The 12,255-nt window shown below is 60.6% G+C and overlaps 1 protein-coding gene and 1 long non-coding RNA gene across 4 annotated transcripts in view; one reads left to right on the forward strand and one right to left on the reverse strand.

Moving 5' to 3' along the window:
* The window catches only part of LOC140395304 (uncharacterized), a 242,452-nt gene extending 241,127 nt beyond the window's left edge, over positions 1-1,325 (forward strand). Inside the window, exon 5 of the long non-coding RNA XR_011936151.1 lies at positions 584-1,325. This is a non-coding gene — a long non-coding RNA (uncharacterized lncRNA). The remainder of the gene's footprint in view (positions 1-583) is intronic.
* Positions 1-12,255, reverse strand: part of wdr55 (WD repeat domain 55) — a 165,108-nt gene that overhangs the window by 126,581 nt on the left and 26,272 nt on the right. The window contains exons 1-2 of one of the 3 annotated variants that reach the window (XM_072482902.1): positions 4,836-4,996; positions 1,512-1,580 (exon numbers count right to left, since the gene is read on the reverse strand). In XM_072482902.1, coding sequence (XP_072339003.1) covers positions 1,512-1,580; positions 4,836-4,985 — 219 coding nt within the window. In that variant the 5' untranslated portion in view covers positions 4,986-4,996. Of the gene's footprint in view, positions 1-1,511; positions 1,581-4,835; positions 4,997-12,255 lie in introns of those variants that run through there. The other 2 variants (XM_072482905.1, XM_072482904.1) reach the window with 2 other exon arrangements.

Raw genomic sequence — 12,255 nt, forward strand, 5'->3', positions numbered from 1 at the left:
TTTAAGTCTGACTGGGACAATGTAACTCGGCCAGGTGTGGGCGTATCCCTCTGATTCTGTGCTAACAGGGCTTTTTTCTCCTCAGTCTGCTTAAGCCCTAAATTGCCTGCTACATTGGGGTCTCATTTCTGCACCCAATTTCCTAATATCTCCCTCTCGTGTTGTTTGGGCTGTTTAAACTGAGGCTGTTGTTTGGATTGTTTAAAACAAGGCTGTTGTTTGGATTGTTTAAACTGAGTCATCAGCAATAGATTTCATTTCTCCGTGTCAGAAGGGCATAGGTTCAAGCCCATTCCAGGGACTTGAGCACGTAACGCAGGCTAACACTCCAACACAGACTGCGGGAGTGCTACACTGTCAAAAGAGTCAATAAACCAATATCTCATCTGCCTCATGGGATAGAAAAGTGGAAACTATATCCAGTAATTAAGGGATAAAGAACATGGTGCCAGAGATACAAAAATAATTGTAAGAGCCTAAACAGAACAAGGGACACTTCTGTGGAATTCACTTCCAAGGTTATTGATTGAGGAAGAAAACTCCACAGATTTTGACAGACCTGCATTTTCTATGTTTGTTGCAGGTTCCAGCATCCAGCCTTTATTCAACCTATGACTTTTTGACTCCGAACACAGCACTCCGCAATGTGTCACAACTGAAATAACTAACAAAGGGACAGATGTAGCCATCTAAGATGGCCACCTGCAAAGGACCATGGGAATTATGGCCAACCCAGGACTCAGACAGATACACAGCCTATGTGTATCTAAAACACAGGTAACCAGACCTGATTGAAACCTCCCAGCTCGTTTGCAATTTAATGGCCCATTTTCCCAGGAAGATAGAACTCCAATCAAGCAACCGGTACAGCCACAGACTGATCGGCACCACTCCCCTTACTCAGAAAGCACAACTGCCAAAGGCAATGACCGCTAAGGACCCACCCAGCCACCAGCCCCTTTATTAGCCGAAATCGAAGACAGTGATCAGAGCCCTGTCGAACTATTGGGTCCAAGGTTAAGGACCGCCCCAAAGAGCGCAAAATCCCAGAGGGATAAAAGAGGATACAGCCATGTGTTCTGTCTCTCTTGGATCCGGCCTGTGCCTACCCAATTGCAGCAGGAAAAGCCAGCTAAGTTCAAGACCAACGATCGCTACCTGACGGATGAACCCAGCAGAGACAGAGCCACTTTCTTCGAACCAGCCAAGTGAAATCCAGATAAAGGCCTTTATCCATGTGCACAGTGCCGGTCGCCCTGAAGTTAAGTGTAGGTTATTGTAGCTGATAGGTGTAGTTTAACTCGTAGTAGATATTGTGTTTGCATGTTGAGATAACTCTTGTGTATGTAAATAAACCATCTTTTGAACTAACTAACTGGTTGTGTGGTCATTTGATTGATATAAGGGAAAGGCTTGCGGTTCACCGAGGTAAATAAATAGAGCAACATCGGTGAGGATTCCAATTGTGAACTCAGTGTTCCTGGTGAGTAATGGAAGTTCCCCATCATTACCTCATTTGCCAAAGCTGCTTCCTGACCAGCTTCACACACACTAGAACTTTCTTGCATATTTTGTCCTTCCTAAGTGAAAGGAGGAAAACAAATGAAGCATGAGATACTGTGAACATTCACCTAACAAGCTATTAAATATACACTTGTCCTGTGCTCGATTTCCAGTCATCACTTACTCTGATCCTCTATCAGGTTAAGGCCCCAAAACTGAATAACGAATTGAAAGATGCTGAAATACGAGCACAACACGCTGACTGAGTTCACAAATTTATCAAATGGTGAACCAAGCCAGTCAAGCCTAGAATTTCTTCGCATCGATCCCAGTGTCACAATTCAGCCCTTTTCACATATGCATTTTACCCCTACTCATGCTCAAACTGAAGTCGGAGTTATCCCTGGATCAGTGGGACACAGATTCAGCAATTACCATGAAATCTATGGAATACAAGGATTATCCTTGACATTTCCCTTCAATCCAGCAGCAACTGTAAATATTACAGGCAACATTACAGACCAAGTGGAAGGCAGGCTAAAAATTTGTTCCAATTTATTTACAAATAAAACATAAAGCAAATTAAACTGTAAGATTAATACCAGCGCTTAACACAAAAGGGGAACTACATTTTTGGCCACTCTTCCCAGTCTGTTCTTGCTCAATCTGATGGTGATTAGCCCAGAGTTCGAAGAGATGAACAGAAGGGACCAGAATTAGAACATAGAACATACAGTGCAGAAGGAGGCCATTCGGCCCATCGAGTCCCCACCGACCAAGTTAAGTCCTCACTTCCACCCCAGCCCCGTAACCCAATAACCCCTCCTAATCTTTTTGGTCACTAAAGGCAATTTATCATGGCCAATCCACCTAACCTGCACGTATTTGGACTGTGGGAGGAATCGGAGCACCCGGAGGAAACCCACGCAGACATGGGAAGAACGTGCAGGCTCCGCAGACAGTGACCAGCGGGGAATCGAACCTGGGACCCGGGCGCTGTGAAGCCACAGTGCAACCGTGCTGCCCGAAAGTCGTTTTCATTCACTTTGAGACAGTATCCAAGCACGGATCCATCACAATGAATGCTGAATTGCTGGTGCAGGAAACATGTTTTTCTCACTGATCTTCACACAGACACATCCCAACATGATTAAAAGTGGAACTACAGATGGCACCGTGGCGCAGTAGTTTGCACTGCTGCCTCTCGGCACCGAGGGCCTGGATTCGCTCCCGGCCCCGGGACACTGTACATGTGAAGTTTGCATATTGTCCCCGTGTCTGCGTGGGTCTCAGCCCCACAATCGAAAGATGTGCAGGGTTGGTGGATTGGCCACGCTAAATTGCCCCTTAAGTGGAATTTTTAAAAAAAGAATTTTAGTGGAACTACAATTCTTGAGATCGTCAAAATAAATTCAGACAAGCAGAACCCTCTGAACATCAGCAGCGGTCTGGACTTTGGACAGCTGGAGAGAATGAGAGAACACAAAGACGTTGCTCAGTGATTCATCCAACCAGCTCTCACAGCACAACACCTCCCTGCATGTATTAAGAACTGCAAGATCCTGGACAACATCAATCATTTTCCAAATTTTGGTACTCTCCTCTTGTTGAAGAAAAGCATAAACTATGACATTTATCATTGCCACCAATGTGCCAGCTACAGCCTTCAACTGACGGAGGAAAAGAGTATTTGTGGGCCAGGTTCTCAAAGAGAGTACGGTCATGGTTTACTGAGCAACACTGATCCCTCCACTCCTATTGCTTCTGAGACTTGCATAATCTACAGCTGGCGGGACACGTTGTTCGTATTCCGGAAACAACTGATCTACTCAGAAACTGGCTGCAGTAGAAAACGCCCTGGAGTACAGATGTCCTCAAAGCATCACCAAAAAGGGAAAACAGCCTCATTTACCGACCAAAATGGAGGTTTATTTGGGAAGGCATCGAACACAGATTTAATCGGGATCATGCAAAAGTGAATCGAGGCTTTGCACCGATTGCACAAATCTATAAACAATTGCTCTACCCAGTCACTGCCTGCAGATTGCACATTGAACTAATCAGCCATCTCAGAACCCAAGCAAGTCATCTTTGATCCTGAGGGACTGCCTAAGAAGTCTGGTCAATTCTACATTAACATCAGAAGTAGAAAGGATCCTTACACAGACCATCCAGACACAATAACAGCAACACAAATACTTGAATTGTTGAAGTCCTGGTCACTTTAGTTACACCCACAGTGCTTTTAGGAAGGGAGTTACCATATTTTGACCCAGCAGTATCTTTCTGAGTCAGGGTGACGTGCAACTTGAAGGGGAACTTGCAGGTGGTGTTGGTCCCATTCATCTGCTGCCCTTGCTTTTCTCGGTGGTAGAGACCGTGTATTTGGAAGGTGCTGGTGAGCTGTTTGTAGATGGTATACAGTACTGCCATTGGACTGTGGTGGAGGGAGTGTATATTTGTGAATGGGGTGCCAATCAAATGGGCTGCTTTGTCGGATGGTGTTGAGCTTTTTCAGTGTTGTTGGAGCTGCACTCATCCTGGCAAGGGGAGATTATTCCATCACACACCTGACTTGTGCTTTGTAGGTGGTGGTCAGGCTTTGGGAGTCAAGAGGTGAATTACTTGCCACAGAATTTCACATCTCTGACCTGCTTTTATGACTACAGTGTATATACATGGCTGGTCCAGTTCCTGGTCAATGGTCACCCCCCAGGTTGTGGATAGAACATAGAACATAGAATTTACAGTGCAGAAGGAGGCCATTCAGCCCATCGAGTCTGCACCGGCTCTTGGAAAGAGCCACACCTCCACCCTATCCCCATAACCCAGTAACCCCACCCAACACTAAGGGCAATTTTGGACACTATGGGCAATTTAGCATGGCCAATCCACCTAACCCACACATCTTTGGACTGTGGAAGGAAACCGGAGCACCCGGGGGAAACCCACGCACACGTGGGGAGAACGTGCAGAATCCACACAGTGACCCAAGCTGGAAATTGAACCTGGGACCCCGGAGCTGTGAAGCAGTTGTGCTATCCACAATGCTACCGTGCTGCCTGGTGGGGAGTTCAGCGCTGGAAATGCCATGGAGATATGGTTAGACCCTCTCTTGATGGAGATGGGCATTGCTTGGCACTTGTGTAGCGCGAATATTACTTGGCATTTATCATCCCAAGTTGTTGAGGTCTTGCTGCTTGGTACAGTGCTCCGGCATTAGGGGGGGGGGGGGGTCGCTTGATTCACTCCATCTTCCTTTTCCCACAGCTGGAAGGGCTTCGCATAAGCCCTCCTTCCCGGCCCTCCGCGCTCCCCTCACAGCTCCTTACTCTCAATCCGCTCTCCGGCCGCAATCTCCGCTTGGAGATTTTCTCAGCGTGCAGCCAATCTGATTCCCACAATGCAGCGCGGTTCTCAAAAATGTCACTTCCGTCATTCAGATCGACCGAAAATGTAATTTCCGGAAAGGGAAAGATCATAAGGGGGAAGAATAGGGAACATCAGGCGGGAGATAATCACCATAATCAGGGGGCCATCAGCATCGGGGGGGGGGGGGGGGGGGTGGTGGAGGAGACATCGGGGGGGGGGGGGGGTGGAGGAGACATGGGGGGGGGGGGTGGTGGAGGAGACATCGGGGGGGGGGGGGGGGGGTGGTGGAGGAGACATCGGGGGGGGGGGGGGGTGGTGGAGGAGACATCGGGGGGGGGGGGGGGTGGTGGAGGAGACATCGGGGGGGGGGGGGGGGTGGTGGAGGAGACATCGGGGGGGGGGGGGGTGGTGGAGGAGACATCGGGGGGGGGGGTGGTGGAGGAGACATCGGGGGGGGGGGTGGTGGAGGAGACATCGGGGGGGGGGGTGGTGGAGGAGACATCGGGGGGGGGGTGTGGTGGAGGAGACATCGGGGGGGGGGGGTGGTGGAGGAGACATCGGGGGGGGGGGTGGTGGAGGAGACATCGGGGGGGGGGGTGGTGGAGGAGACATCGGGGGGGGGGGGTGGTGGAGGAGACATCGGGGGGGGGGGTGGTGGAGGAGACATCGGGGGGGGGGGGTGGTGGAGGAGACATCGGGGGGGGGTGGTGGAGGAGACATCGGGGGGGGGTGGTGGAGGAGACATCGGGGGGGGGGTGGTGGAGGAGACATCGGGGGGGGGGGGGGGGTGGTGGAGGAGACATCCGGGGGGTGGGGGTGGTGGAGGAGACATCCGGGGGGTGGGGGGTGGTGGAGGAGACATCCGGGGGGGGGGGGGGGTGGTGGACGAGACATCGGGGGGGGGGGGTGGTGGAGGAGACATCGGGGGGGGGGGGGTGGTGGAGGAGACATCGGGGGGGGGGGTGGTGGAGGAGACATCGGGGGGGGTGGTGGAGGAGACATCGGGGGGGGGTGGTGGAGGAGACATCGGGGGGGGGGGTGGTGGAGGAGACATCGGGGGGGGGGGGGGGTGGTGGAGGAGACATCCGGGGGGTGGGGGTGGTGGAGGAGACATCCGGGGGGTGGGGGGTGGTGGAGGAGACATCCGGGGGGGGGGGGGGTGGTGGACGAGACATCGGGGGGGGGGGGTGGTGGAGGAGACATCGGGGGGGGGGGGGTGGTGGAGGAGACATCGGGGGGGGGGGGGTGGTGGAGGAGACATCGGGGGGGGGGGGTGGTGGAGGAGACATCGGGGGGGGGGTGGTGGAGGAGACATCGGGGGGGGGGGGGTGGTGGAGGAGACATCGGGGGGGGGGGGTGGTGGAGGAGACATCGGGGGGGGGGGGGGTGGTGGAGGAGACATCGGGGGGGGGGGGGTGGTGGAGGAGACATCGGGGGGGGGGGGGTGGTGGAGGAGACATCGGGGGGGGGTGGTGGAGGAGACATCGGGGGGGGGGTGGTGGAGGAGACATCGGGGGGGGGGTGGTGGAGGAGACATCGGGGGGGGGGGTGGTGGAGGAGACATCGGGGGGGGGGGTGGTGGAGGAGACATCGGGGGGGGGGGTGGTGGAGGAGACATCGGGGGGGGGTGGTGGAGGAGACATGGGGGGGGGGGTGGTGGAGGAGACATCGGGGGGGGGGTGGGGGGGGGGTGGGGGGTGGGGGGGGGGTGGGGAGTGTGGGGGGGGGTGGGGGGTGGGGGGGGGGTGGGGGGTGGGGGGTGGGGGGGGGGTGGGGGGGGGGGTGGGGGGGGTGGAGGAGACATCGGGGGGGGTGGAGGAGACATCGGGGGGGGGGGTGGAGGAGACATCGGGGGGGGGGGTGGAGGAGACATCGGGGGGGGGTGGAGGAGACATCGGGGGGGGGGGTGTGGAGGAGACATCGGGGGGGGGGTGGAGGAGACATCGGGGGGGGGGGGGTGGAGGAGACATCGGGGGGGGGGGGGGGAGGAGACATGGGGGGGGGAGGAGACATGGGGGGGGGAGGAGACATGGGGGGAGGAGACATGGGGGGAGGAGAGATCGGGGGGAGACATGGGGGGGGAGAGAGATCGGTGGGAGAGAGATTGGGGGGAGACATGGGGGGAAGAGAGATCGGGGGGAGACATGGGGTGGGGAGAGAGATCGGGGTGAGACATGGGGGGGGGGAGAGAGATCGGGGGGAGACATGGGGGGGAAGAGAGATCGGGGAGACATGGGGGGAGATAAGTGGGAGACATGGGGGGGAGAGATCGGGGGAGACATGGGGGGAAGAGATCGGGGAGACATGGGGGGGAAGAGATCGGGGGAGACATGGGGGGAAGAGATCGGGGGAGACATGGGGAGGGAAGAGATCGGGAGGAGACGGGGGGAAGAGATCGGGGAGACATGGGCGGGGAAGAGATCAGGGGGAGACATGGGGGGGAGATCTCGGGGGGAGGGGAGACATGGGGGGAGAGATCGGGGGGAGACATGGAATGGGGGGGAGAGATCGGGTGGGGAGAGATCGGGGCGGGAGAGATCGGGGGGGGGAAAGATCGGGGGGGGGAAAGATCGGGGGGGGGAAAGATCGGGAGGGAAGAGATCGGGGGGTGAGAGATCGGGGGGGGAAGAGATCGGGGGGGGAAGAGATCGAGGGGGGGAGAGATCGAGGGGAGGGAGAGCGGGGGGGTGGAAGAGAGATCGGGGGTGGGAAGAGAGATCGGGGGGGTGAAGAGAGATCGGGGGGAAGAGATATCGGGGGGGGAGAGAGATCGGGGGGGCGAGAGAGATCGGGGGGGCGAGAGATCGGGGGGAGAGCGATCGGGGGGGAGAGCGATCGGGGTGAGAGAGATCGGGGTGAGAGAGATCGGGGTGAGAGAGATCGGGGGGAGAGAGATCGGGGGGGAGAGAGATCGGGGGGGGAGAGATCGGGGGGGGAGAGATATCGGGGGGGAGGGATATCGGGGGGGGAGGGATATCGGGGGGGGAGAGAGATCGGGGGGGGAGAGAGATCGGGGGGGAGAGAGATCGGGGGGGAGAGAGATCGGGGGGGGAGAGAGAGATCGGGGGAGGGGGAGAGAGATCAGGGGGTGATCGGGGGGAGAGAGATCAGGGGGGAGAGAGATCAGGGGGGAGAGAGATCCGGGGGGAGAGAGATCGGGGGGAGAGAGATCGGGGGGAGAGAGATCGGGGGGGGGGAAAGAGAAATCGGGGGGGGAAAGAGAAATCGGGGGGGGGATAGAGATCGGGGGGGGATAGAGATCGGGGGGGGAGAGAGATCGGGGGTGGAGAGAGATCGGGGGGAAGAGAGATCGGGGGGGTGAGATCGGGGGGGTGAGATCAGGGGGGGAGAGAGATCGGGGGGGTGTGATCAGGGGGGGAGAGAGATCGGGGGGAGAGAGATCGGGGGGGTGTGATCAGGGGGGGGGGAGAGAGATCGGGGGGAGAGAGATCGGGGGGGGGAGAGAGATCGGGGGGGGGGAGAGAGATCGGGGGGGGGGGGAGAGAGATCGGGGGGGGGAGAGAGATCGGGGGGGAGAGAGATCGGGGGGGGAGAGCGATCGGGGGGAGAGAGATCAGGGGGAGAGAGATCGGGGGGAGAGAGATCGGGGGGAGAGAGATCGGGGGGAGAGAGATCGGGGGGAGAGAGATCGGGGGGAGAGAGATCTTGGGGAGAGAGATCGGGGGGAGAGAGATCGGGGGGAGAGAGATCGGGGGAGAGAGAGATCGGGGGAGGAGAGATCGGGGGGGGGGAGAGATCGGGGGGAGAGAGATCGGGGGGAGAGAGATCGGGGGGGAGAGATCGGGGGGGGGAGAGAGATCGGGGGGGGAGAGAGTTCGGGGGGGGGAGAGAGATCGGGGGGGGGGAGAGAGATCGGGGGGGGGGGAAGAGAGATCGGGGGGGGAAGAGAGATCGGGGGGGGGAAGAGAGATCGGGGGGGAGAGAGATCGGGGGGGAGAGAGATCGGGGGGGAGAGAGATCGGGGGGAGAGAGATCGGGGGGAGAGAGATCGGGGGGGGAGAGAGATCGGGGGGGAAGAGAGATCGGGGGGAAGAGAGATCGGGGGGGTGAGATCAGGGGGGGAGAGAGATCGGGGGGGAAGAGAGATGGGGGGGAGAGAGATCGGGGGGGTGTGATCAGGGGGGCAGAGAGATCGGGGGGGAGAGAGATCGGGTGGGGGAGAGAGATCGGGTGGGGGAGAGAGATCGGGGGGGGGGAGAGAGATCGGGGGGGGAGAGAGATCGGGGGGGGGAGAGAGATCGGGGGGGGGAGAGAGATCGGGGGGGGGAGAGAGATCGGGGGGGGGAGAGAGATCGGGGGGGGGAGAGAGATCGGGGGGGGGGGGAGAGAGATGGGGGGCGAGAGATGGGGGGAGAGAGATGGGGGAGAGAGATGGGGGGGAGAGAGATGGGAGGGAGAGTGCTGGAGGGGAGAGAGATGGGGGGGGAGGGCGATGGGGGGAGAGAGATGGGGGGAGAGAGATCGGGGGGGGTGAGAGATCGAGGGGGGAGAGAGATCGGGGGGGGAGAGAGATCGGGGGGGGAGAGAGATCGGGGGGGGAGAGAGATCGGGGGGGGAGAGAGATCGGGGGGGGGAAGAGAGATCGGGGGGGGGAAGAGAGATCGGGGGGGGGAGAGAGATCGGGGGGGGGAGAGAGATCGGGGGGGGAGAGAGATCGGGCCGGGAGAGAGATCGGGGGGGGGAGAGAGATCGGGGGGGGGAGAGAGATCGGGGGGGGAGAGAGATCGGGGGGGGGAGAGAGATCGGGGGGGGGGAGAGAGATCGGGGGAGAGAGATCGGGGGGGAGAGATCGGGGGGGAGAGAGATCGGGGGGGGAGAGAGATCGGGGGGGGAGAGAGATCGGGGGGGGAGAGAGATCGGGGGGGGAGAGAGATCGGGGGGGGGAGAGAGATCGGGGGGGGGAGAGAGATCGGGGGGCGGAGAGATCGGGGGGGGAGAGATCGGGGGGGGAGAGATCGGGGGGGAGAGATCGGGGGGGAGAGATCGGGGGGGAGAGAGATGGGGGGGGGGAGAGAGATTGGGGGGGGGAGAGAGATTGAGGGGAAGAAAGATCGGGGGGGGAGAGAGATGGGGGGGGAGAGATCGGGGGGGAGATCGGGGGGAAAGAGAGATCGGGGGGAAAGAGAGATCGGGGGGAAAGAGAGATCGGGGGGAAAGAGAGATCGGGGGGAAAGAGAGATCGGGGGGAAAGAGAGATCGGGGGGTGGGGAGAGAGATCGGGGGGTGGGGAGAGAGATCGGGGGGTGGGGAGAGAGATCGGGGGGAGGGAAGAGAGATCGGGGGGAGGGAAGAGAGATCGGGGGGAGGGAAGAGAGATCGGGGGGAGGGAAGAGAGATCGGGGGGGAGAGAGATCGGGGGGGGAGAGATCGGGGGGGGAGAGATCGGGGGGGGGGAGAGATCGGGGGGGGGGAGAGATCGGGGGGGGGGAGAGATCGGGGGGGGAGAGAGATCGGGGGGGGGAGAGAGATCGGGGGGGAGAGAGATCGGGGGGGGGAGAGAGATCGGGGGGGGAGAGAGATCGGGGGGGGAGAGAGATCGGGGAGGGAGAGAGATCGGGGGAGGGAGAGAGATGGGGGAGGGAGAGAGATCCGGGGGGGGAGAGAGATCCGGGGGGGGAAGAGAGATCCGGGGGGGGGAGAGAGATCCGGGGGGGGGGAAGAGAGATCCGGGGGGGGGGGGGAGAGAGATCCGGGGGGGGGGGAGAGAGATCCGGGGGGGGGGGAGAGAGATCCGGGGGGGGGGGAGAGAGATCCGGGGGGGGGGGAAGAGAGATCCGGGGGGGGGGGAAGAGAGATCCGGGGGGGGGGGAAGAGAGATCCGGGGGGGGGGAGAGAGATCCGGGGGGGGAGAGAGATCCGGGGGGGGAGAGAGATCCGGGGGGGGAGAGAGATCCGGGGGGGGGAGAGAGATCCGGGGGGGGAGAGAGATCCGGGGGGGGAGAGAGATCCGGGGGGGGGGAGAGAGATCCGGGGGGGGAGAGAGATCCGGGGGAGGGAGAGAGATCCGGGGGGGGGAGAGAGATCCGGGGGGGGGAGAGAGATCCGGGGGGGGAGATCCGGGGGGGGAGAGAGATCCGGGGGGGAAGAGAGATCGGGGGGGGGGGGGGGAGAGAGATCGGGGGGGGAGAGAGATGGGGGAAGGAGAGAGATCCGGGGGGGGAAGAGAGATCCGGGGGGGGGGGGAGAGATCCGGGGGGGGGGAGAGATCCGGGGGGGGAGAGAGATCCGGGGGGGGGGGGGAAGAGAGATCCGGGGGGGGGGGGGGGGAGAGATCCGGGGGGGGGAAGAGAGATCCGGGGGGGGAGAGAGATCCGGGGGGGGGGAGAGAGATCCGTGGGGGGAGAGAGATCCGGGGGGGAAGAGAGATCGGGGGAGGGGGGGGAGAGAGATCGGGGGGGGAGAGAGATCGGGGGGAGAGAGATCGGGGGGAGAGAGATCGGGGGGGAGAGAGATCGGGGGGGAGAGAGATCGGAGGGGAGAGAGATCGGGGGGGGGAAGAGAGATCGGGGGGGGAAGAGAGATCGGGGGGGGAGAGAGATCGGGGGGGGAGAGAGATCGGGGGGGGGGAGAGAGATCGGGGGGGGGAGAGAGATCGGGGGGGGAGAGAGATCGGGGGGGGGAGAGAGATCGGGGGGAGAGAGATCGGGGGGGAGAGAGATCGGGGGGGAAAGATCGGGGGGGAGATAGATGGGGGGGGGAGAGAGATTGGGGGGGGGAAGAGAGATTGAGGGGAAGAAAGATCGGGGGGGGAGAGAGATGGGGGGGGAGAGAGATCGGGGGGGGAGATCGGGGAGAAAGGGAGATCGGGGGGTGGGGAGAGAGATCGGGGGGTGGGGAGAGAGATCGGGGGGTGGGGAGAGAGATCGGGGGGAGGGGAGAGAGATCGGGGGGAGGGAAGAGATATCGGGGGGAGGGAAGAGATATCGGGGGGAGGGAAGAGATATCGGGGGGGAGAGAGATCGGGGGGGGGAAGAGAGATCGGGGGGGGGAGAGAGATCGGGGGGGAGAGAGATCGGGGGGGGAGGAGAGATCGGGGGGGGGAGAGATCGGGGGGGGGAGAGATCGGGGGGGGAAGAGAGATTGGGGGGGGGGAAGAGAGATTGAGGGGGAGAAAGATTGGGGGGAGAGAGATCGGGGGGGAGATCGGGGGGAAAGAGAGATCGGGGGGTGGGGAGAGAGATCGGGGGGTGGGGAGAGAGATCGGGGGGTGGGGAGAGAGATCGGGGGGTGGGGAGAGAGATCGGGGGGAGGGAAGAGAGATCGGGGGGAGGGAAGAGAGATCGGGGGGAGGGAAGAGAGATCGGGGGGGAGAGAGGCTGGGGGGGGAAGAGAGATCGGGGGGGGGGGAGAGAGATCGGG

The sequence above is a fragment of the Scyliorhinus torazame genome, chromosome 18 (genome assembly GCF_047496885.1).
Source record: "Scyliorhinus torazame isolate Kashiwa2021f chromosome 18, sScyTor2.1, whole genome shotgun sequence".
Lineage (NCBI taxonomy): Eukaryota > Metazoa > Chordata > Chondrichthyes > Carcharhiniformes > Scyliorhinidae > Scyliorhinus > Scyliorhinus torazame.